Here is a 26,104-nt window from a genome sequence, read left to right as displayed (position 1 = left end):
TGCCATTTTGTTCTGAAAACATTTTACAGTTGAAGAATACATTTTTAAGGTATGTGATGATGGTACATTCAACTCTGTGAAAGGTAAGTAAAGAGGACTTCAGGGTATCATTGCAATTTAGATGTAGTTAATCCATCAAGAAGGCTCCTGAAAACCTGTCACAAGTTAACAACCTATCATTTCCTAACTGAACTACAGGTTTCATTTACTATCCTTACAAAATGTAGAGAGAAGTCAATAGCTTCAGAAATGCATTTAGTATAGAGATTCTAGGGGTTAGATGCTATAAAATTAATAGCAATTAAAAAGCATTTCACTAAATAGTACTAGGTCTACTATATAATGTTACTTAAAATATGTTTATTGTATTTTTATTTATACAATAGAGAATACAAGTACATTATAATTGTAAGAGGAACAGATCAATGTAATATATTAGAGTCTAATAACCATCTGATTTTTATTAATTCATCTCAACCTTATAATTGATGCAAAAAATATTTCCTGTTTAACAGACTTCTGCGGTACTTTTCTTCCTCTCTTTCCCTGACAAAATCCCATTTTATCTGCTCCCTACATAGATTAGAACACTTCTTTTTCATTAGGCTTCAACAATAAAGCCAAATAAAAAATTATCTGTAAGGCACCAACATCTTTTTGAACAGCCTCAAGGCCTCTGGTGCAAGGATACTAAGGAAAAATCCATGTCAATCCTGTTCAGAGAGTTCTTGTCATCTGAGCACTTAGACACCTAGCAGATCCACTCACATGGTAGAAATGGAATTAAAACACACACATGGACTGGTAGAACAGTGAAAAACAATGAATTAAATTTATCAGAGTGGTCCTTAGCCTCAAGTAACCAAATAAAGAGATACAGACAATATGAGAACTGTTTTATCCTGCAAAACCCTTAAGAGGCTGGTGTCTTGGAGACACCAGGAAAAGGGGACTCATGGGTGAGACATGAATTAAAAACAGGGAAATGGTTTATAAGTTAATGTAAGGAAGGGGTGTCACCTCTCTCACCACCAAACATACAACACTAGGAGCTAGGCAAGTACACTTCAGTGGGAGAGATGAAATCTTCTCAATAGATATTAAACAATCTCAGATAGAAGACATTCACATGCCAATAAGAAAGAATTCCCTATGTAAAAACAAAAAACTAATAAACAGAAACCTCTATTAAATAGAGTCAGGAGACCAGAAGAGGGAGCTCTCATGCCCCGAAAGGAAGAAAGATTCGTCTTCTTTCCTAGCAAGAGCTCAGTCAATGAAAAGCGATGGACTCTTTGTTTACTCTAGTCCTCCCAACTTCCTTTTCCTCTCAATAAGAGCACTCTCCTTCCCTTTGCCCTGTTGGGACTTGCAGATGGGTCACTATGGTAACCAACCCCAACTTGCAATTCTCTGCTAATCTCAAAGAACTGGCAGTCTATTTGTTTTAGATCAATATTTTGGTGGCCTTTAGGGGGACCAGGGAAGACTCCTGATGGCTCTGGGGCTAGTGAGCAAACAGGTGAGATGTCCAAAATTGAGCCCACTTGTCACTCACTTAAAAGGCTTTTCTTGCCAGCCCTGGAGTTTGAAGGTACATCTTTCTCTGGGATCCAAGCTTCTGCCCTCTTTGCATTTGAAGCTCTCCAGGCTATATTCAGGATCTATTTTAAGGTTTTGTCCTTTCTTGTTAAGGTCTTGTTCTGTATACAAGTATTCATTCAGCACTTCAGTCTGATTTGGGATCAGACTGTTTCAGCTGAAACTGGCCAAGAAACCTTCAGCCCATTACTTCAGGAACAGGGGGTGTTTTGATAAAACTGCACTGGTTTTCAGCCTTCAGCCCATTCCTTTGAAATAGGGGCTGTTCTGTGGGAACTGAAAGAGGAGCCTTCAGCCTGGCTCCTCCGGGACCAAGCTGCTCCCTTAGAAAAGCCTGCAAGTTGAGCTGTTTGAGCTGTGTAAGCTGTTTGAATTTCAAGCTGTTTGAGCTGTTTAAAAAGTATTCTTTTACTCTAGAGAAAAATCTCTGAGAAAGGAGATCCCAGTTATCTAAATATTTTGAGGGTGCCCCGCCTGCCCTACAGGGACTGCAGCTGATGTCATATTTAAAAACCGTGGTCCTTCCTCGTGCGCATGTCTAACCAAAGGGATTGGCCTGACCAAAGGCAATTTAGAATATCAATGGCCATTACGGGGAACTTCTGAAATCCCCAAACAATTTTCTGAAAATCAAATTGAACTATGATAGCTCCAAACTTTCTAAAACGGAATGGAATGCCTATCTTGACTGGTATTTTGAGGCTTCCACACGTTATCAGGAGCCTAAAATTGCCTCTCTGCAAAATAAGATTTTAAGATTAACTGAAGCAAATAAAGAAAGATAAAATGGTTCCCAAAGCCTCAGGCTCTTCTTCCCTGGCCTCTGTCTCAGGCTCTGCTTCCAGCACCTTCTTGTCTGCCTCCCTCAGCTTCTCAGGTTCAGGTTCCATCAACCTCTGGCACCATCTTCCTGCTTCCTTTCTATGCCACCTGCACCTCCTCTGTGCCCTCAGTGGCCCCATACTAATTCTCCCACCCAGCCTCCCCTTCTCTGTGAAACTCTCCCCACTCCCTTTTCCTCTGAACTTAGCAGAAGTGTCCCTTCAAAATTAAGCCTTCTGAGGATCCAGAGGCTAAACTCTTATTAAATTCTAACATTCTCTGGACTAGAGATGAACTGCCAGCCGCAGTCAAAGATTTTCCCAAAGTAACGGAAGACCCTCACAGGTGTGCTGAGGAATTTAATCCAGCCATTCAAATGTATCAACGTGGTTTCTCTGACTTACATCAACTAGTTCATATGCTTGTTGGTGAAGGTCTGGTCCAGAGTTGGGTGAAAACCACTAACTGGGAAAGGTCTCTAAAATTACAACAGGGAGAACAGCCTGCTAACTTATTACATGATCAGGCTTGGGCAATCACTAGGCCACTTCACAGGGCAATCCCTACGGCTTTTCCAAAGCCTGTTGATTGGAGCCAAAATCAGGCTTGCACACAAAAATCTGATGAGCTTGCTCATGACTACTATCACAATTGACTTCAGATTGCTTTTAAAGAAAATTCTGGGCACTTCCCTGGCAGCACATTGGTTAAGAATCTGCCTGCCAAAGCAGGGGACACGGGTTTGAGCCGTGATCTGGGAAGATCCCATATGCTGTGGAGCAACAAAGCCCGCGAGCCACAACTACTGAGCCTGAGCTCTAGAGCCCGCTGGGCCACAACTACTGACGTCCGTGCACCTAGAGCCCATGCTCCACAACAAGAGAAGCCACCGCAATGAGAAGCCCACGCACTGCAGTGAAGAGCAGCCCCTGCTCGCCACAACTAGAGAAAAGCCCGTGCACAGCAACGAAGACCCAACACAGCCATAAATTAATTAATTAATTAATTTAAAAAAAAGAAAGTCAGGTCTCCCTTCAGATCTTGATTCCACCTGGGTAGCTTTTAACTCTGTTTATCACTGGGCTGAATGAAACCTTTCTCTTCTAGTAAAAAGAACCAGGATGGAATGGGAAACTATGTCCACTCCAGATTTAGTTCATCTGGCAAACCAGCTCTCTCATACTCTAGATGAGCCACCTCCAAGGAAGACCGTGAAAATTCTTAATCTTTAACTCCAGCAAATGAAGGCTCCTAAACCAAAACCAAAACCTCCCAGTTTCTGCTACTATTACAAAGAGCCAGGACACTGGAAAAGAGAGTGTTACAAATTCAAGCACTTCAGGTGCCTTCACCCCTCTAACCAGCCTTTCCAACGTCCTCTCAATTCTTAATGACAGGTCTCCAAGGAACAACAGGGGCTTTTCCCAATCCTCCCTCTTAGTCAGCCTGAAGAAGTATTTCTGCAAACTGGGGACGAATATCTTCCAGTCCTGACACCAGAGCCACAGTCTTGGCGCTCAGCCCCACTACTATAAAACAGCCCCTGCCTCAGAATACTAAAACATTTCAAATAGTGGAGATCTCTGATGAGCCTCGAGGTTCCTGTCTCTGAACCTATTCCCTTTTGTTTAGGTCCTTTGTAGATACCCACCCTTTCCTCCTTTGTTCCTACACCCCATCCATTTATTAGGCTGAGACTTGTTACAAGTATCGTGTCAAAATTTCTTTCGCCCAAAAGGGAGAAATAACTCTAGAATTTTACAGTAGTCATCAAGTAACCAACCAGGTGAATTACGTGACAATTTAACATCTTTTATTTGTTCCACCCCTGATGGTACTAGAGCTGAAGCTGGAAACACTGGTCATTTGTCCCTATTGCATCAGCCACCATCCTCCTTATGGTCAAAATCTCCAACTATTTTTGGCAATATTCGAAGCAAGATTTTTCAGATCAAGATTCAAACAGATCCTTTAAAACCTCTTCCCAGAATTAACCAATATTCTATAAGTGAAGAAGCCCTTCAAGACATAAAGCTCAAAGTATATTACAAGGCTCAAGGCCTTATTATCCCTTGTACTAGTCCCTGTAATAATCCTATTTTACCAGTGAGAAAACCTAAGAGCCAAGGCTGGAGGTTGGTCCAGGACTTCCAAGCAATAAACAACATTGTTATCCTTTAACAGCCTATCATTTCTAACCCTCATACTTTTCTAACATCCATTCACCCAGAAGCAAATTCTACTGTAATTGATTTATTACATGCATTTTTTAGCGTTCCAGCTGATGAATCTAGCAAACACCCTTTTGCCTTCACTTGGGAAGAAAAACAATTCACCTCCACAGTAATGCCTCAGGGTTTTACTGAGAGTCCTTCATATTTCTCACAAATCCTGAAGGCTGATATAAAATCCCCTAGGGGTTCTACTTTGTTGCAGGATGTGGATGATTTGCTTCTTTGCTCTCCATTTCAAACCTCTTCATAGGAAGACAGTATCCACTTGCTGTAACTTTTAGCCTTAAAGGGACATAAGGTCACCAAAGAAAAATTGCAGTTTGACCAAATTCAGGTTTGATATTTATGGCCTCTGATATGAGAACAAGGACAACACCTAGATCCAGATAGGCTTCAGGTGCCCTAGGTTTCCCCAAATCCAAAACTAAGCACCAACTGCAAGGTTTTCTTGAGCTAGCTGGTTAATATTGAAAAATGGGTTCCAAATTTCTCTCTTATGGCCAAAGCGCTGTATGTTTTACTAAAGAAAAACAACCTCAACTCAATCTTATGGGACGAACTGGATGACATAGACTTTCAGGCCTTGAAGGACGGTCTGATGTATCCAACTTCCCTTGGACATCCCAATTATCAGACTCCCTTTTACCTTTTTGTTTATGAAAAGGAAAGGAATGCTCCTGTTGTGCTCACTGAAACACAGGAGGATCACCATCAACCCATAGGGTAGTATAGCCAGCAACTGGACCCCGTGGCATGGGGATATTCCCCTTGCATTAGAGCCATTACTGACACTGCCCTTTTGGTTAAGGCCATCAGGAAAATCATTGTGGGATCCCCTTTAACCATTTTTGTACCTCATGCAAGTAGAAGCCCTACTGAACTCTCATCATACTCAACATTTCTCAGTCAGCCACCTCACCTCCTATGAAGCCCTTCTGTTAAATGCTCCTCACATAACTCTTTGACAGTGTAATAACCTTAACCCTGTTATTCTTCTCCCCCGTCACTAACAAAGTCCCTCACGACTGCTTAACACTGATGGATCACCTTCTGACTCCTCGGGATGATCTGCAGGAAATTCCTTTGACTAACACTGACTTCTCATGGTTCACTGATGGTTCTTACTTAAAAGGTGACAATGGCAAATACCGTGCTAAGTATGCTACTGTAACTCCTTTTGATGTTGTTGAGGACCTATGATTACTTTGGTCCAACAGGCTGAAATATATGCTCTTACTTGGGCTTGCACTTTAGCCAAGGGCAAAACTGCTAATATTTATACTGAAACTATATATGCTTTTGGAGTAGCTCATGATTTTGGAATGTTGCGGAAGCAATGTGGGTTTCTTATTTCCAGCAGAAATAAAATTTTAAATGGCCCTTATGTTCAGGAATTACTGGATACAATACGTTTACCTTCAACTTTAGCTATTGCTAAGATTCTGGGGCATTCTAAATTTGACTCTCTGGAAGTTACAGGAATTCACCTTGCTACCATTTCTGCAAGGAATGATGCCTTTAAAGGAACCAACAGGCACCATGTCTCTGTCATGGTCCAAAGGGATATTTCCCCAAATGATAACTTAGAAAAACTGGTTAGGGAACCCAATAATTGGCCTTAGAAAAGGAAAAATAAGACTGAAAATTCAACAGTTGCTGGTTTGATAAAAAGAAAAAGCTCTGGTTTAGACCAAACAACAACTCAGTCCTACCAGAGACTCTTACCACTCCTCACCACTGTACATGCATTAAACCACTGGTCTACTGAAAAAATGATTGCAGTCATGAATCAATATTGGTTGGGAAAACATTAACAAAAAGTCCCTACCTCACTTGTCCCACTTGTTTGAATTACAACCCAGGGAAGCCTGTTCGTACAGTTCCTGGACATTTTAAACTGCCTAATGGACAATTTAGGGCCTGGCACGTAGATGTCATACAAATTCCTCCCCTAATGGATATAAATATATTTTAGTCATGGTTTGTATATTTCCACGTTGGACTGAAGCCTTCCCTTACAGACAGGTTGTTGCCTCTTCTGTGGCTAAAGTCCTTTTGAAAAAAATATTATCACTACCTGGGTAACTCCTCTCAAACTCCCTAGTGACTCAGGAACCCATTTTACTGGCTAGGGACAAGTCTGTGCTGTTTGGCTGGTTTTACAACACTTTCACTTCATTTACCACACTCAATCTTCTGGTTTAGTGGAACACACTAATGGCATTATTAAGACTCCTTTGGTAAAATTTGTAGAGGTCCGCTAAATACTTTGACCAAAAGCATTGCTTCTAAATCTTAGATCCACCCCTTTTGGAACTATAAACTCTCAACCCTTTGTAACAGTCACAGGATGCCCAATGCACTTGACTCTTGCCTCTTTTGACCCACAATTGACAAAAGAAGAGATAATCCAATATAGCAAAGGCCTAACTGCTTCTATTAAAAATAACCAAGTTTTGGGACTTCCCTGGCACTACAGTGGTTAAGGCTCTGTGCTTCCACTGCAGGGGATAGAGATTTGATCCCTGGTTAGGGAACTAAGATCCTGTATGGTGTGTAGTATGGCCAAAAAAAAAAAAAAAAAAACAAAAAACCAAGTTTTGGCAGAGCAATCTTTTCACAGTGCACTCTTGGGAGACTTAAGCATCACACCTTGCAACCTGGAGATTTCCTTTATTGGAAAAGACATCTCCAGAGAGACTCCTTTCAACCTTATTGGAACGGCCCTTATCAGGTATTGCTAACCAACCCTGGTACTACCAAACTCCAGGGAACAGACTCTTGGATTCATGTAACACACCTAAAGTAAGCACCAAACTAGACTGGAACTGCACATCATCTGGTGACCTGAAAATAAAGATTTCCTGGAATCAAAGCAGACAATAATTGATGACATGGCTTTCTCAAAATATCCAGACCAGGGCCGCTGGAAGGTTATCGCCAAAACTCTGATGATGACATAACACTTCAGATGATCTCCAATGTCTATAATCTTGACAACGTGTGGACTTTAGACAAAAGTGTCTGAGAGTTTTCCCTCTTAACCCTCCTTGTTACTTGAATGTGACCTCATTAGGTTTCCAATCTGACCACTTACTTACCCATCCATATGAGACACTATACCCAGGAAAGGTCCTTCCTGGTACTGAGGGACAAAAAGCCTCTAACACTGTTAAACCTGACTCTTACTCATGATGCTTTTAGGGAAAGATCTTGATCAAAAGGGGGAAATGTAAAGAAATTAATAAACAGAAACCTAATTCAAATAGAGTTAGGAGACCAGCAGGGGAAGCTCTCATGCCCTACAACAACAGCAGAGACCAACAGGAAGAAGAAAGACTCCTCTTCTTTCCTGGCAAGAACTTAGCCAATGAAAAGCCATGGACTCTTTGTTTATTACAGCCACACAACTACCTTCTCCCCTCTATAAAAGTGCTCTCTTTCCCTTGCTGAGTGGGAATTTCCATGTGGTTCACCATGACAGCAGACCCAGAACTGCAATTCTCTGCTGATCCTAAATAAATCCATTTTTGCTGGAGAAATAACTGGTAGTCTATTTGTTCTAGGTCAACACCTAGAGAAAAAATGGCCTCCTGCCTGGCCACCCTAAAAAGAAGGCTAGGCAACCACAAGACACAAACAGGTTTTGACAATTAGAGATCCTCATGTAAAATTAATTTGGACCCTCACACCACATACAAAAATTAAGTCAAAATGGATCAAAGACCTAAATGTAAGAGGTACTACTGTAAAACTTTCAGAAAGGTACACAAGGTGAAAATCTTCTTCACCTTGAGTTAGACAATGGTTTAGCAAAAGCACAAGGAACAAAAGAAAAAATAGATAAATTGAACATCAAAATTTAAAACTTCTGTGCATCAAAGAACATTATAAATAAAATAAAATACAACCCAGAATAAGAAAATATTCAAAAATATATAACTGATAAGGGTCTAGTATCCAGGATATTAAAAAAAACTCTTACAACTCAACAATAAAAAGAGAAATGACTCAAAAAAAATGAGCAAAGGACTCAAACATACATTTCTCCAATATACATACAAATGGTCAATAAACATATGAAAAGATGCTCAACATCATTAGTCATTAGAGAAATTCAAACCCAAACCACAATGAGATACCACTTCATACCCACTAGGATGGCTATACTTTAAAAAATTATTCTGAAAAATGAAAAGTAACAAGTGTTGACAAGGATGTGGAGAAACTGGAATCTTCCTACGCTGCTGCTGGTGGGAATGAGAAAAGTACGATCGCCGTGGAAAAGTTTGACAGTTCCACAAAATGTTAAACATAGAGTTACCATGTGGCCCCAAAATCCTATCTTAGAAATTTGAGAGCCTGTCTACACAAAAACTTGTACACCAATGTTAATAGCATCACTATTCATAATAGACAAAAGGCAGAAACAATCCAAATGTCCCTTAATTGATGGATAAACAAAAATGGTACACACATGGATAAACAAAAATGGTACATACATACAACAGAATATTATTCAGCCAAAAAAAGGAAGGAAGTACTCTTACATGATACAGCTTGGATAAACCTTGAAAACTTTAGGCTAAATGAGAGAAGCCAGTTTCAAAAGGCCATATACTGTGTAATTGCATTTAGATGAAATGCTCAGTATAGGCAAATCAATAGAGACTGAAAGTAGATTAGAGGTTGCCAGAGGCTGGGGTGTTGAGGGGGAATGGGAAGTGCCTGCTTAATGGGTACAGGGTTTCTTTTGCGAGTGATGAAAATGCTCTAGAATTAGATAGTGGTATTGGTTACATGATGTACTTAATGCCACTGAATTGTACATAGTTAAAATAGTGAATTTTTATGGGAACTTGATCTCAGTGTTAGATAGAAGTTAGATAGAATTCTCCATCTGTGCTTACACGTAGTGAAAACCCACAAGAATTTGCTTATTTTGAGGGTTTTTATTTTTTTTAATTAGAGAATAATAACTTTTCAATGATAAAATGCCTACTAGGAAGGAACACTTTTAGATTAGCAGTTGAGAATGTTGCTGATCTGCATTCATATTCTTTTTGGCCCCTAATCTTTATTTAGCAACACACACAATTTACTCACTGTACCTATATTGTGAAAGCATGAAGGATGGAAAGAGATAAGTAAAATCTAATTTTTCCCGCTAGAGGAAGAAATTTCCTAGGTGAATTGATATATAGACATAAATGCAAATAGAACTTACATATTTGTGTCTAAATCATCATAAAGACTCAGACCTCAGCTGGTTAAAACTTTATTTTGCTCTGAAATAGAATTTAAATTTATATTTTTAACCAATCTGACTTGGGAAAACTTTATCCTTTGTATATAATACCCCATGTAAATATATAAAGATTATAATTTATGGTCTATATGTATCTGAAAGTAAAATGTTGAGTTGCATTAATACTGAATTTTTAGATCTTGAGCTAACTAGATTTCTATATCTATATCAAGAATAATATAGTCTGATTAATATGAAACATTCATAAAATGTCAACTAAATGCATAATACAACTGATATTACCAAGGACTCCTTAAAAGAGCAACTTGCTTATGAAACGCTTCTTATATGAAAAGGTCTTTTTAAAAGTGGATTATTATCATAGCAGCAGGTGAAAGCTTTCTTTCATTTTTAACTACTATATTATTATTCAGTAATTTTTCTGTCATTAACTATACATTGCCTAAAGAAAAACTGAAGGTCATGGGTAGCAAATATTATAACAAAATTAAGTTTGAAATAATTGTGCTTGCTCTCTGACTTTTTTCAGAACCACCCCAAGTCTCTTAATGGTTCCATTTTCTTCCAGATAAACAGCAACCCACCGGCAGCCTCCTCTCAGGCTCACGTATATCTCAAGTCAACAAAGACGCTATAGCCAATCACTTGAATGACTTTCTCACTTCCCTCACACATATCATCTCTACAAAGCCCAATGAGCCCTTTCTCTTTTCCACTTTCCCCTTTCTCTGGAATCCTAGCTCATTCCCCCAGGGATTTCCTTTCCTCCACATCATTCTCTCCAGCCGCTTTATACCTCATCTTCACTGATAGATTCTTCCCCCTAGTAAACAAACACATTCAAGCCGCTGCAATCATAAAAACACAAGCAAAACATCCAGTTATTCCTCTTTCTCCTTTTCTCTCAGCCAAGCTTCCTGAAAGAAGAGCCTGTATCCAAAGTTTCTGTTTCCTCATCTTTCCACTCATTTCATTGGTTCTAAATTTTCATTTGCAAAACACTGGGAAAAAAATCTAAAACATTAAATCACTCACAACCTCACCACTTTTAAAGAAAAATTATTTAAGTTAATAAATGAGAGTTTCCCCTCTTCATCTAGGCCTATCTTTGTCAGGGGGCTTCTAGAAAACTTGGCCAAGGTTTCTTGGCCTCTGGCCAAATGGCAACTCTTCCTTCCTCTGGGATAAAAATGAGCCATCTCCTGGATATCAGTGTAACACAAAAAATGCTCTTTTGTTCCCCAGAAGTAATTTATATAGCTTTTAACCAGGGGAGGAAACAACCCCAAGCAATCATTTTAATCATTTTATCTTTCTCTGTGGCATCAAAACTTTTGAATATTTTCATCTTTGAATATTTCTATTTCAGAAGAGAGGAAATCTACTTCTCATTGTCCTGGGAAAGGTTAAATTGGGCTTGAATATCGTTATTGTTGATGTTCTTTGGTGTATTAAAAAGGGAGCAATGACCAGATTACATCATGGAGCTTAACCACAGACACACCTCTCATTTGGCTGTTTTCACTCTTTAGGCTTTTTGAATAATTCAAGGAAGGAAGCTACATCAGGAGAGAACTGAGAAACTGGTGAGGACAATATCTAATAACCACTTTATATTAAGTGGAAAATAAAAGGGTCTTTGCTGAAGAGACTGGATCTGTCCCTTGGTGTTCTGGACCTTTCACTCACTGTCTTACGAAAAGAACCTATTAATTAACCTGGGACCTGGTCAGGAGAAGGGTTTTAGCCAAAAATCCCCCTAAATGTCACACCACCTGACTTCTAAGAGTTTTTAAAATTTTTCCTTACATCTGTACATACTTAGCCATGAATGCTCACAAAAGCAAAAAAAAAAAGTATTTCAAATGAAGTAAATACTATAGTTTTTACCATTACAGTCCTGGACCTCAAAGCAGACCACATAGAGGCTGGGCCTGGGAGGGTCACACAGTGGTAATGTTACACATTGATTCAGGCACTGGAATATTATAGGACAATACTGTAACTCTTCTTTCAAGACACTTGGCTGAGTGAAAAGGAGAAAAATAGAAGAATAACTGGATGGGGGAGCATGATCAATGGAGAGTGTCTTTGGGGTTGGAGGGGCTTGACTGTGTTTACTGAGGGAAGAATCTAACAGGAGACTGGGCAAGTGTTGGCCCAGGTCCGTGGAGGGAGGCCAGTCAGGAGCTAAAACACTGAGTGAGTCAGAAAACAATGGTCTAGGCTGTGAGTCACATGGTCTTACCCAACCACAAGAGAGCAGGAAGGACAGCACTATCATGTGATTGGACAAGGGGAGAACCAGAAATACTTGCCGAACAGCACTAAGAGTACCATACCAGAGAAGAGGGTATTTTAAAGAGACATCTCAGTAGCCAACTCTCAGAAGTTTACCTTAAGTCACCACCTTCAAGGACAATTTAGGAAGGTTGTTTCAGAGTAATGCATCCCAAACCTAGTGATACATGAGAATTATGAGAGGAGTTCTTTAAGAATACTTTCTTTTCCTCCATCAGAATGCCTAGGAGTAGGGCCCAAGAATCTTCTTTGAAAAAAAAAAAACACAAGAAAAAAGTACTATCTATAAGTGACTCTGACTTCCAGCTAGGTGTGGAAATCCCCACTTTAGAGATCATAATGTCTTCCAAATGCATTATTTCATTTGATTATCACATTCTTGTGAAGATGTCAAAGGCTAACAGAATCATCTTCATGGAAACTTTAAGTTAGTTTTCTCAACCAGTTTCTGTATTAGTCAGCTCAGGCTGCTATAACAAAATGCCGTGGATTGGGTGGCTTAAACAATAGACATTTATTTCTCACAGTTTTAGAAGCTGGGAAGTTCAAGATCAAGGTACCAACAAATTCAGTTCCCGGTGAGAGCTCTCCTTCTGGCTTGCAAATAGCTGCCTTCTCACTGTGTCCTCAGTGGTGGCGGGGGGAGAGAGAGAGCTCCAGTTTCTCTTCCTCTTCTTATAAGGGGACTAATCTCATCATAGCACCCACCCCTCCCCCAGTCATGACTTCATCTAAATCTAAATACCTCCCAAAGGCCCCACTTCCAAATACCATCACATTGGGGATTAGAGGCTTCGACATATGAATTCTAGGGGGACACAAACATTTGGTCCATAACATTTCATCGCCAGAACTCATGTCACTCTTATAGGCAAAATATATTCATTCCATCCTAACAACCCCACAAGTCTTAACTCGTTCCAGCATCAATTCTAAAGTCCAAAATCCAGAGTCTCATCAAAATATCATCTAAATCAGATAAGAGACTTGAGGTATGATTCATCCTGAGGCAAAATTCCTCTCCAGCTATGAACCTGTGAAACCAGATAAGTTATGTGCTTTCAAAACACAATGGTGGGCTAGGCATAGGGTAGACATGCCCATTACAAAAGGCAAACTGAAAGGAAAAAAGGGGTGATGGGTCCCAAGCAAGTCCAAAACCTAGCAAGGCAAATATGATTAGATCTTAAAGCTCAGGAATAATCCCCTTTGGTTCAATGCTCTGCCTTAAGGCCACTGGGACAGCGATCTCACCTGTAGCTCTGCCTGATGGGTCACAATCCTTAGGCTCTGGGCAGCCCCACCCGCAAGGCTCCAGGCAGCCACTGTCTGACCTGTTGAAACTGAGGTGATGGCCCCAACCTTAGAAAATATGCAGGCAGCTCTTATGATCTCTGAATTGCCTTCTGGATCATTCTTTCCTTGTCTTGAAGAACAGCATAAGTTCTAAAAGAGAATGAAATAATTCCATCTGCAGCAACATGAATGGACCTAGAGATTATCATACTAAGTGAAGAAACTCAGAAAGAGAGACACAAATACCATATGCTTATCACTTATATGTGGAGTCTAAAATATGACACAAATGAACTTATCCACGAAACAGACTCACAGACATAGAGAACAGACTTGTGATTGCCAAGGGGGTTGGGGGGTGAAGGAGTGATGGATAGGGAGTTTGGGATTAGCAGATGCAAACAATTATATATAGAGTGGATAAACAACAAGGTCCCTGTATAGCACAGGGAACCATAATCAGTATCCTGTGATAAACCATAATGGAAAAGAATATGAAAAAGAATGTATATATCTGTATAACTGAATCACTTTGCTGTACAGTAGAAATTAACACATTGTAAATCAACTATACTTCCATAAAATAAATTAAAAAAAAAAAAAGAACAGCACATGTTCACAGCTGGATAGCTGTATGATCCAGTCCTGTAGGATCTAAGAAATCTGACAGCCTTCTTTCACTTCATCCCAACTCTGTTCCCTTCAGTTCAAAGTGGCAGTGTTTCTCCTGGGGTAGTTGATTTAGTCTGTGGTTCACACCCATATTAATCTCCTTATCAAATGGTTGTTCAGCCACACTCTTAACGTTCTCCTCAGAACAAGCTGTTTCATTTTTTGCAATATGGATAGGCTGAGAATTTTCCAAATCTTTAAGTTCTGGTTCCATTTTGCTTAGCAATTCCTTCTTCAATTCATCTCTATCCTCTCACATTTTACTCTAAGCAGTCAGGAGAAACCAAGCCCCTCCTTCAACACTTTGCTTAGAAATCTGCTCAACTAAATATCCAATTTCATCACTTACAAGTCCTACCTTCCACAAAACACTGTAAGACAGTTCAGCCAAGTTCACTGCCACTTTGTAACACGAATCACCTATTTTCCATTGTCCAACAGTCTTTTCCTCATATTGGTCTGAGACCTCACTAGAACAGCCTTTACTATCAATTTTTCTACCAACATTTTTTGCTGGCATAATTTATGTATTCTTACTCTCTAAGGAGATGGAGGCTTTCTCTACGGCTCTCCTCTTTTCTTTCTGAGTCCTCACTAGAATCACCTTTAATAGTCCCATCATGGCAATCTCAGTTTTATCTAGCATGTACCTCAACATTTTTCCAGCGTCTACCCCTTGCCCAATTCCAAAGCCACTTTTACAGTTTTAGGTATTTGTTACAAGAGCATTCCAGTTTTTGGTATCAAAATCTGTGTTAGTCGGCTTAAGCTGGTAAAACAAAATACCATAGACTGGGTTTCTTAAACAACAGCTCTGGAGGCTGGGAAGTCCAGGATCAAGGTGCTGGAATGGCAGATTTGGTACCTGGTGAGAGTCCTCTTCCTTGCTTGCAGAGGGCTACCTTCTCGCTGTGCCCTCACGTGGCAGAGAGAGAGAGAAAGAGAACTCAGGTCTCTCTTCCTCTTCTTACAAGGACACTAACCCCACAGTGGGGGCCCTACCCTCATGACTTCATCTAATTACCTCTCAAAGGCCCCACCTCCTAAAACCATCACACTGGGTGTTACGGTTTCAACATATGAATTTTGAGGGGATACAAACTTTCAGTCCCTAACAGTTCCCTTAGAGGTGAAATGGATACCCAGAAAGATTGACAAAGCTAGTTAGGGGTTAATTCCTGAACAGAACACATTTCTAATTTCCTATTCCAGTCCTCCTTCTCTGAAGCCAATGTGTCCCTGCTGAGGTGGAAGAGAAGAGAGAGAGGGAACATATGACACTTAGTCACCAGAATCACTACCATCTCTCTCAGTAGTCTTTTTTTCTGTTACCTCCAAAATAAATTTAATTTCCCCATTGATTTGTTCCTTGCCACAAACGCATCATTCACAGATATCTGAATTACTACAAACATATGTCTCAGTTTCATGCTAAATGTACAATCGAGGTTTCCATCACATCATCTTTTCCTTGGTAATTTTCTGCCCTGTACTGCTTAAATAATAGCCAATAACAGCTACTATTAATTGAGCACCTACTACGAGCCAAACTTGGCTACAATGAACATATCACATCTTCCTCACCAAAACTTAGGAAAATCAGTGTTATTAATTTCCTTCTTGAAATGAGGCAACTGAGGCTTAGAGGTTAAGCAGTTTACCCAAGGTCATAGAGCCATCAAGTGTCGGAACCATGACTTACTTAAACACAGGTTTATCCAACTACAAAGTCCAAACTTTCAACCACAGCACCCTATGCCCAGTTTCTCGCTGCTACCTTTCCTTCAGGGTCCCATATCCCCCCAGTAGCTGAGACTCTAGTTGCCCAACACCACTGATAATAGTTGATCCTTCTGTGAGAGACCTAAAACTCAGAGCTGTTTCTCTTAAGATGTGCACAAAGGAGCCTTAATCTACTTTGCCAAGCAGGCCTTCTTGAGAAATGAGTCGGCACCAGTAGATGGTCTTGACCATGAAAGCTTTGTTGATCCAGGTGTCAGATCTTGCTTAATACATTAGGATAGAAATCTTTCTATATACTATTAATATAGAGAATATATAGTTTTGTTTTCTTAAGTACCACATAAGGAATGAATATAATATTCCCCGATGATTTAGGGCAGTACTTTCCAAACATTTTTTTACATTAAAATCCATTACTCAAAAAAATTTTTTTCCTAGTACCTCAATGTATCAGTCAGCTTCACAGAAGGAGAGAACACAGAGTAATAGAGAAAAATGTAAAAAATGAACTATTTACAATGGTGCAGCAGGGTTTAGGGAAACAAAAAGGTTGCTAAACCCCCTGGGGTGTGTCTCGGGAGGAAGGCTGCTGCTGGCCAGCTGCCTTTCAGGAGTGTGGCCCCTGGAGTGAGGCACTTCTGCTCAGCTGTTGTCCGCAAATGTGGGGCTGTCACTGATTTGCTCCACTTCAGAAGGCTGGAGTCAGGTTGCTGTCGACTTGCTCATTTTCAGAAGCAGGGCCACTGCAGTGATAATGTCACTGATTCACTGTCAGCGCTTGTGAATTGATTGGAAGTTATCTTGATTAACAGTGGTTGCTTGTTCGCAACTTAGGACTTTGACTAAAGAATAGTCTTAAACCTTTCTTGAATATGAAAAATAAGTACTTTCAATTCTTAGTCTCTCTTTCGGTCTTCTACCAGCCAAAACTGTAGAAGAGACCATACAGGTTTGTCCGGATGTTAATGTGTCAAGGTACTATTTTCAGCTGTTGTTGCCATTTAAGTAACTTAAGCACCGATTACTGTGGAGGAAAAATAGCTCTAATTGCCAAATTTTTATAATTCATTTTATATATTTACATATTTATACACAATTTATAACATTAAATTCCAAAAAAAGCTGACTATAGAATATTTAGGGCATCCTGACAAAGTCAGTATGGGATTCAGGACAAAATACAAAGTACAAGAAGGAAGTAAGTGATTTTCTTGCCCATATGGTATTTTTAAATGAGACTTTAATTTCCAAGGCACAATTTAAAATGGGTAGAATGTCATCTCATGAGATATTGCTTTGAGTATATTTGACTTGTTAAAGAGATTTTTTTAACTGAATGAGGATGCGGGTGAAAAGATGAGATAAAAAACAAGAAAGTGGCTGTTATATACACCATCAGGTTAGAGATGGCCAAGTGATTCACTCAAGAAGAGAACTTAAGCAGGAAGTTTGAAAACAACACCCAGCAGTCTTCACACTAATGTACAGACAAGAGCTATAAACAACAAGACTTAGATAAAAACAGGGCATGGTAGATATGACACAGGAGTTACTGATAATGGGTATGGTGAGATTCCTGATTGGAATACACACAAATGAGAAGAGAGGTATAGGGAAGTATCCTGGACTTATAACACTGAAACTTGGACACCCAAGGTAAAATGCACTGTGGAAAATATGCGGGAAAAGAAGAGAGGAAAACATCAGGATACAACTATGAAAATACATTACAGAATGCCAGGCCAGAAAAATCAGATTTAAGCACACAGCCCATTGCCTGAAACAAGGTGTTAAAAAAAAAAAAAAAGTAGTTGAATACATAAACCTTAATTTAAAAAGCCCAGAATTGGGAAACAAAGTTTAGTCATGATAGAGGGCTCCGACTGTCCAAACAACATCTCTCTTAATTTAACATAACCAGAGCATCTGACAATTCTTTATATGCCAAAAAAACTAATCTTCCAGAAAACAGAGATAGCAAAAATTGAAATTCCTACTCTGGACCACCAAAATGACCAGCAAGAAGGAAGTGATTGATAAAGTGGTAGGGGTCAGGAATCTTGAGAGAATGTGATCATCTCATCTTAAGATTGGTGATACCTAGTGAAGGGAACTCAAGACTGTGATTCCAGTTCTGCAATTAAAAATGGCTCTGATAAGGGGGGGAAAAAAGGAGCAAGCCTGCAAAAAATGTCTCTTCTGACAAGTTTGACTCTTAAAAGACTGGAAATAAATAGAGTGTGCATAGCAAATGAATATAAGAAATGGTAAAATCTTTAACCCCCCCCTCCCAATTAGCTGATGATTTCTTAAAAGGAAAAAAAAGCTAAAGTCAATAAAAAAGGGTTTTATAAACTACGTGTAGAGCCAAATGTAAGGAAAGGGTTGAAGAATGACAAAAAGAATGTAAGACTTAGCTTCTTTAAAAATTTTCTTTTACCATCTTTTTTTTAATCAAGAATAATCTTCAGTCTAGAAAGTTAAGTGGGGGATGAGGGGGAAAAGCAAGAAGGAAATGAAGCCCATCACATGTACAAATATTTTCAAAGAACAACTAAGTCTCCAGACCTGGACAAAAGCCATCCTGAGAGACTTGGCAGATGGTAAATGGAGCAAGGCAAAAAGACTAGACTGGAAATGAAATTCCTATTTTAAAAAAAGAAAAGGTAGATTATACAGCTACAGGTTGGTAAATAATGTTGAATCCAAGTAAGATTAGACTGAATTAGTTAAAAGGCAATTTGTAATATTAGAAATGGTGATCTTTAGAAGTAAACATGGATTCACTAGGAAAAGACATTGCAAACTAAATCCAGTTCCTTTTTCAGATGGGATAATGAGAATGGGAGGGCAAAGAAACGGACTGAATGGTTCACCTAGATTTCAGAAAAACATAAATAGCTAATGGTAGTCAAGCGGTGGAGAAGGATTAGAGAGACCTCTTAGGTATCTGTTATGCATTCAGTGGATTGATATTCACCTTAAGGCAGGATTAGAGTGACTTGATATAGGGTTTTGCCCTTGCCCTCTGCTGTTTGTTATTTTTATCAAAAAAGGTACAGAATTAATGATTTTGAATTTATCAATGCCATTGAGTCAAAATAGTCAATTGTGCAATGCGATAGAGTTAGTGTGCAAGTATTTTTAAACAGATAGGAATGACAGCTTCAATCTAAGACACAGTTTAATAAATACCAGACCTTGTTCCTGTCTCAAGGAGCAGAAGCATACACTCTGTGTGAGAAATAAAGGTGCTGCTCAGTTTTCAATTATAGTTTATCATGAAAGAAATGGTAAATGGCAGCTTGCACGGAGAGCTATTATAAATATCATTGCCAAACTTCAGAGACATGCTGCAAAGAAGGCATTACTCCAATCTGAGGTGAGGAAATTGATGCTAAGAAGTCAAATAACTTGCCACAGTTCTCACAAGGAAAGTGAAGAAGCTGAGAATCAAATTAAATTTGTTTGGTCCCCAAATTCATGCTCTTTCCAAGACCATTCACTGCTTCAACATCTAAGTTCATATGGGAGCTGGAATTATCTCATTTATTCCTAACTCCCATAAGCGCTATGATGCATTTTCTTTAACATTATCATAATTCTTGATGTTACTTCAAAATGACCCTTCCTTTTATAAAGTGAAGAAAAGTTATCTTTTGATAAGTTGTGTCACTCAATCAGGTTAAAAAAAATTAACCTCCAACATCCATATCTTTCCAATGTGGTCTAGAACAGAGGTTGGCAAACTACAGGCTACAAGTCAAATCTAGCCCGCCTCCTGTTATTACTTGGCCCACGAGCTAAGTATGGTACTTACATTTTTAAATGGGTTAAAAAAAAATCAAAAGAATACTTCATGACACATAAAAACTATATGAAATTCAAATTTCAGTGTCCATAAATAAAATTTTATTGGAACACAGCCATACTCATTCATTTACATATTGTCTATGGCTGCTTTCATGCTACAAAGGCAGAGTTGAATAGTTGTGACAGAGACCATATGTGGTGCTCTCACTGCTTTACACTGCTGTTCAACACACTACAAATCTCAGTGATGCAGTTATAATCTGACAGCATTTCAAGTGCCACACATACTGTCATACAGACATTTTATTATTTTTTTTTACTAATGAATATTAATCATGTAAAAAAAAAGTAAGGTGAACTTTGAGTGTTGCGCTTCTAAGGCACAGTTGAATGTGGATTATTTTGTTATACAATTATATGGCAAAGCATCATGTTTATTATGCAATGACACTTCAGCTGTGTTAAAAGAATACAATTTATTTTCACATTACCAGACTAAGCACTCATCACAATATCCCCAACTCACAGAAAAGCAACAGTAAGAACAATTAGAAAACTTTAAAACAGAATATCTCATCACAATAGAATTTATTCAAACACACAAAAAAAATGAGAATGAGGGTGCAAGCCACTTACTTTCCAAGTGGCTCATTTGTTAGCCAAGCAAAGAATGCTCTTTATTGATGGTGACTTAAAGCTAATTGTGTTTGACTGCAGCAGCTAAAAAGTGTGTCCAGAGGAGAAAAACATGTTGAAGACCACTAGCTTTTTAGCAAGGACAGTTGCTTGAAGACATCAATTGCCAACTAAAAGATAAGGCAAAATGATTTGGCTTTTGATGAGTCAACAGATGTTACCAATACTGCCAGCTACTGATTACTAGGGAAGTCAATACTGAGTTTGAAGTGCCCCAAGAAGTACCCTCTGTGAATAGTCTCCATGGAACAACTATAAGAAAGAATATTTTTAAAGAACTTGAGAAAACATCAGTGCTAATTAAAGTAGAATCTGCTAAGATGTGAAGTAACTTAATGGTGGTAAAGACATGTGGAGCAGAAAAAGGTTTACTGGGCAAATTTACAAAGCTTGTAAAAATGTAAAATGTTTAAAGTCAATGTTTATGCTTTATATTATTCATCAGCAGGTATTTTGTGGGAACTATTTGAATATCATGTTAATGAACTTGTAAAGTCAATGGTGAATTTCATTCACTCTTGGCAGTCTTAACTATCATTACTTCCATTTTCATTAGAAACAGAAACTGAATATCCTGACTTGCCCAACTACACAGCAGTTTGAAAGAAGTAATAAAGTTTTATTGCAATTTTTTGAGCTCAGGACCAAAAGTGAATTTTTTCTGAATGAGTATCACCCTCACCTATTATTAACGAACACTGAATGGATTTGAAAATTAGCTTTTGCTGCAGATTTGATAATGTTTCTTAATAACTTCAACTTAAAAATTACAAGGCAAAACAGCACTTATATGTGAAATTTATACTGCAACAAAGTCATTTTGATGACAACTAATGCTGTTTAAATCACAAGTTATGTCAAGCTGCTTTAGACACTTCCCATGCTGTCTAGTTAACACGAGCAGCAAGATATCCATTCCCACACAAATTTGCAGTGGATGTGTTTTCCAAACTCAACTGCAGTTCCAGCTACATCTTTGGATCTCAATCCAAGTGCACAGGAAATTTCCATATTACAAAATCCACTTAACTGTATAAATAAGGAGCATCCATCTAAACTTTAAAAGGAAGTAATTAATCTGCGATGTAATGATATGTCAAAGGCAAATATCAAGAGCAGAATCTAATGGAATTCTATGAACACCTTCCAAATGGTGAATATGCTCAATTAACATCCACACACTTGTGGACTGATAACAGTATTTGGTAGTATCTATCTGTATGAGGACATTTTCAGAGATGAAATACGTAAAATCACATTACAGATCAGCATAACAGATGAACATTTGCAATCGATTTCAAACCCCAATTAAGTGAAATATTATCCTCTCAAAATAACTTAATTTTTACCATTAGACCTGTATTACAAAAAATTTGTACTCAAGTGTTCATATATATTTTTAATTTCATCAATAAAAAAGTAGTGGAAATTTGTTTTCTTTCTCATTACACAAGTATATAAAAGGCTTAATTTTGCCTTTTGGCCCATAAATCCTAAACTTTACAAAAAAGTTTGCCAACCCCTAGTCTAGAGCAGTGCAGGAGTGTTCTTCAATTTGAGTAAAATCACAGTATGGTAAACATTGCTGTGAACAAGTGTTCTTTCTAAAACCATTTTCATATCCCAGCAGTATTACCTGATAATACTTCTATATGTAGTTCTTTCTTTGGTTACGATCCATGTATTCTTATGAAGTAAATTTCCTAAGAAAATAATATGTGGGTCTGTATTAGAGATGGTCAGAGAAGAAACTAGTTAACCCAAACATCAGCAAAGCTTTATAATTCAATTTATTTCTCTTCTAGAAGAAAGGTTAGCTTTTAACTCTACTAATCCAATTCTATCACAAAAACCTTTAAAACTAAACAAAAGCACATCAAATAGGGTACTTATGACCTGTTTTTACCTGAGTCCAAAACATTTTTCAAATGTATTCATTCACCATATTAGTGATTTCCAATAATATATTCACATTAATAAAAGTCTCAGTAATAACAATGTTTTCTAATTTAAAACAATTAAGTTTGCCTTTATACTCTATTTTGTTTTTCTCACCATGACTGAAGATATCTAGATTGCCTGCGCAGAATCCATTCACTCTCCTTCTGGTAACAATATCCTCATTTCCTTTTGGGGAACACCCCCTTCTACCTTATTTCTCAGTTCAGTGTGTCCTCTGAAGATGGGAGAACAACATTCCCTGGGTCACAGTAGTTGGCTCGAGGGTGGGCATGTGAACCAATGAAGGAATAAATGTCAGTCTTAGGATTTTGTTGGAACTGTTGAGAGAAACTGTCCTTTGTTTTGGCTGAGATTATGGCAGAAGTCTGAAGCTGCTGGGTGGTCACTTTACCATCACACATGAAGAATCTCCCTGACAATGAAAACAGCAGAGTAGGAAGCAAAACTGAGAGATACAGAGAAAAACAGACTCCTGAACTTTGCACCAGGATCAAGCATGCCTGAAGCTACTCCTATCACTGGACTTTTCAGTTAAATGTAACAATGTGCATGCCTATTGCTGAAGCCATGTTAAGTTTCTGTCACTTGCAAAAGAAAAGGGTGCTAATGCAACTATACAGTCATTCAGATTGAAACCTAATCTTAGGTCAGATATTTCTAGACAGGGCCTTTTAACCCATGCTTAACCTGTCATGTTTCATCTCCATATCTTATTCTTTCTGAATGGTGGTGCTTAATGGACACACATGGGCTTAGTGTGTGCTGCTTTGACTTATCTTACCTTTGGCATCTTTCAGTAAGCAGAGCACCTTAAAGCACCTAGCACAATGATGAACTGTGAGATACTGTCACAGATATATGCTCTTTATCTGGAATGATATTAAAGTCATTCACTTAAAATTGGATTTAATAATATTTCATTTCTGTGAACATCATAATATGACTTCATTTTTGAAAAGGAATGAAATGATTCAGTTTGTTTCCCTCGGTTTATTAGTGGCATTAGTTCTAATTAATTGCTCTATTAAGGAGTTCAGAGAAGTATAAAAAAATTTTTTTTAACTTTCATTAAAGAAAGCTTAGATACTTCCAGGTATGTACTCTTTACAATAGGGTTCCAACAAAGCAAAACAAAATCAAAAAACACAAACGAATGTTCCTTTAGCTCTGCTTTTCACATTTAGTAAATTAAATAAACTGAATTTTTAAAATTCCTGTCTTCAATTAGTAAGTGGCATTATTTTACCCATATTAGAGGAAAGGGGAAAGAGCAAGTTTAAAAAAACTACCTTTATTTTTTATTTCTTTTTCAGTTACATACTTTTAAACAGGGATGTGTTTCATTATTCAGACATTCAGGCAATGTTGACTTCATTAGTGTTGACAGAAAAGAAGCATAAAAATGCAAAACATTGTTGGCTTAACCTGAACATACCTGCATTACTTATTATTGACCAGTTTGTGTTGCCAAAAGACTTATTCCTTGGCATTAAAATGGAGCACTTAAAAATATTGCTAAAAAGCAAATGTCTACACACTGGTCTTTGCAGCAAATAAGGGTATTTATAGTTTTAAAATATTTTAAGTCCATAATTGGATTAATATACACACCTTCTTATGTATAAGGAGTTCAGATCATATAAACACTGTACAGTCCAAAAACCCTACTGAGAATAAAACTAAACAGGCTTATGATAAGAAATACAGATATCGCATGTATTTACAAATATCATAGACACACAAATTTGGTCAAATACTGTAAAGAAAGAAGTGGTTTCACATTATAATGGCCAAAACATCCATCTACCTTGCTCAAAGCAAACAAAAATAAAAACTCAGTATGTAACTCCTGTAGTTTAAGACATCATGACAGTATACAAATAGATAAAATGGAAACTGTTGACCAAATTATACAACAAGTGTTTTCTAGGCTGAGTGTAGATCTTTAAAATCAAGAACTTATAAAGATCATTCATAGATTCAGAGCAACAATGATAATGTCCTGATTTGCGGTATTCATATGGGTGCCTAATTCTTCAAAAACAATGCACTGAACTTTTGGCTAATAAGAAAAATAAATTAGAAAGTACAGTTAAATTCCTGTAAATGCAATAATGTCAAAAATGTAGATTTATTTACTTTAATTACATATTTTAAATGTTACCTTGAGACAATAAAAATAAATAAGCATGCCCGGAGGCACACACTTAAAGACAAAAAGAAGGGGCTGAGTGGAAGGAGTAAGCAACAAGTTCATGAATGAAAGGTGAATGTGAGATTTGAACAACATAATTATCTTTCTAGCCAGTCTTTTTGTCTTAACTCTCCTTGCAAATTCTGGCTAGTAGAATGTGACAAAAGTATACCTGTGTCTTCATGGCTTAAAACAAAGCATACTTGAAAAGTGGAATGGGTTTCCTTTTTTTACAGAACCATTACTTTGTTCATATGCAGGCACTTCAAAAGACTATGGGGACAAAGCACCTGACCCATCCTCTCCAAAATAGTTTTCAATCATCACAATTACGCTAAAAAGTAGGAAAATTCCAGAGAACCAGCAAAGTTGAATACAAGAGACTAATGTGCGCAGACGGCAATAGAGTGACCCTGTTTCTATTGCTGAGGGTCTTTTTTTAAAATCAAAGGGCAAATAATTAATAAACAGACACCATTGTGTGGCACATCCAAAGTTTTCTGCTTAAGGTGAATGTAATCGTTCAGCAGCAGGTTTCAGTGGGATCTCCTTAGATTTCAGCCTCATATGATGCGGTGAGATTCACATTTATTCCTTCTCCTTAGTGTATTTTTCAAAAAACTCCAACATATCTCATTTCTCAAAGTATTCATTTCTTGCTGTCTAACATACATTATTATCTGGAAGCATAAAGTTACATTATACAAATATTTTGCATTTTTAAAAAATAAGCGCTTTTGCCACTTCGACAACACTGTACTTCACTTAGTGGTGCAACAAAAGCAGAGCTCATATTTACCACACTACTTGTGATTCATTTTACCACCACCATCTGCCAAACCCATAGAGCTTTTTCCTCAGTACCTCTGGGCAGTAACTGTACCATGATTTCACAGAGAGAATGTTAATATGACTCATGAATAGCAGTACCGACAGTAACAGTGAAATCAATGCAGATGTCACACAGATAATGATCTTCTCAAGGGATAACTTCTTTTAAATATTTGGGCAACTCTGTTTTCTCTGTTGCATTATCCACTGGGGAGAAAATTCCCCTGTGATTATTCTCTCACAGAAGTTACAAAAATCAGATTAGGTATATAATTGGTTGACATTTAAGATACTGTACTGCTTTCTACAACAGGAGGAGAGCTTCTGAAAAATGTTCTACAGAACTGTAATTCATCAATACCACCTCATTGGTCCATTCCATTCAATGATGGGCAAAGCACTCATGTTTTGACAAAACTTTAAAGCTTCCATAAAAGTTAAATTAGAAAAAAATACGAATGTAAGACAACCACAAAATGAAGTATGAAAGTATGACATTTTTGTTTCTAACAGTGAGTTCTTGAAAATATATGTGGTCACTACAGAGATGATTTTAATCACAAGACAGCAGATGAACATGTAAGTAACTCCCCATGATCTGTCTGTGTCCAGAGTCATTTGTGGCGCTGTATGGTTTTCCTTTTCCTTCGTTTGAAAAAGCAGCAGCAC

General features: G+C 38.0%; 1 protein-coding gene across 10 annotated transcripts in view; it reads right to left on the bottom strand.

Annotated features, from left to right (window-relative positions):
- CSNK1G3 (casein kinase 1 gamma 3) overlaps positions 1–26,104 on the bottom strand; it is a 308,727-nt gene that overhangs the window by 156,476 nt on the left and 126,147 nt on the right. For 9 of the 10 annotated variants that reach the window (XM_089909241.1, XM_089909242.1, XM_089909234.1 and 6 more), the window contains one exon: positions 25,936–26,104. In XM_089909241.1, coding sequence (XP_089765367.1) covers positions 26,050–26,104 — 55 coding nt within the window. In that variant the 3' untranslated portion in view covers positions 25,936–26,049. The other variant, XM_089909240.1, reaches the window with a different exon arrangement.

The sequence above is a fragment of the Delphinapterus leucas genome, chromosome 3 (genome assembly GCF_059928025.1).
Source record: "Delphinapterus leucas isolate spDelLeu-1000000601 "Yukka" chromosome 3, BTC_Dleu_Yukka2, whole genome shotgun sequence".
NCBI lineage: Eukaryota > Metazoa > Chordata > Mammalia > Artiodactyla > Monodontidae > Delphinapterus > Delphinapterus leucas.
Note: the sequence above shows the minus strand (reverse complement) of the source record. Positions and strands in the feature narration are given on the sequence as shown.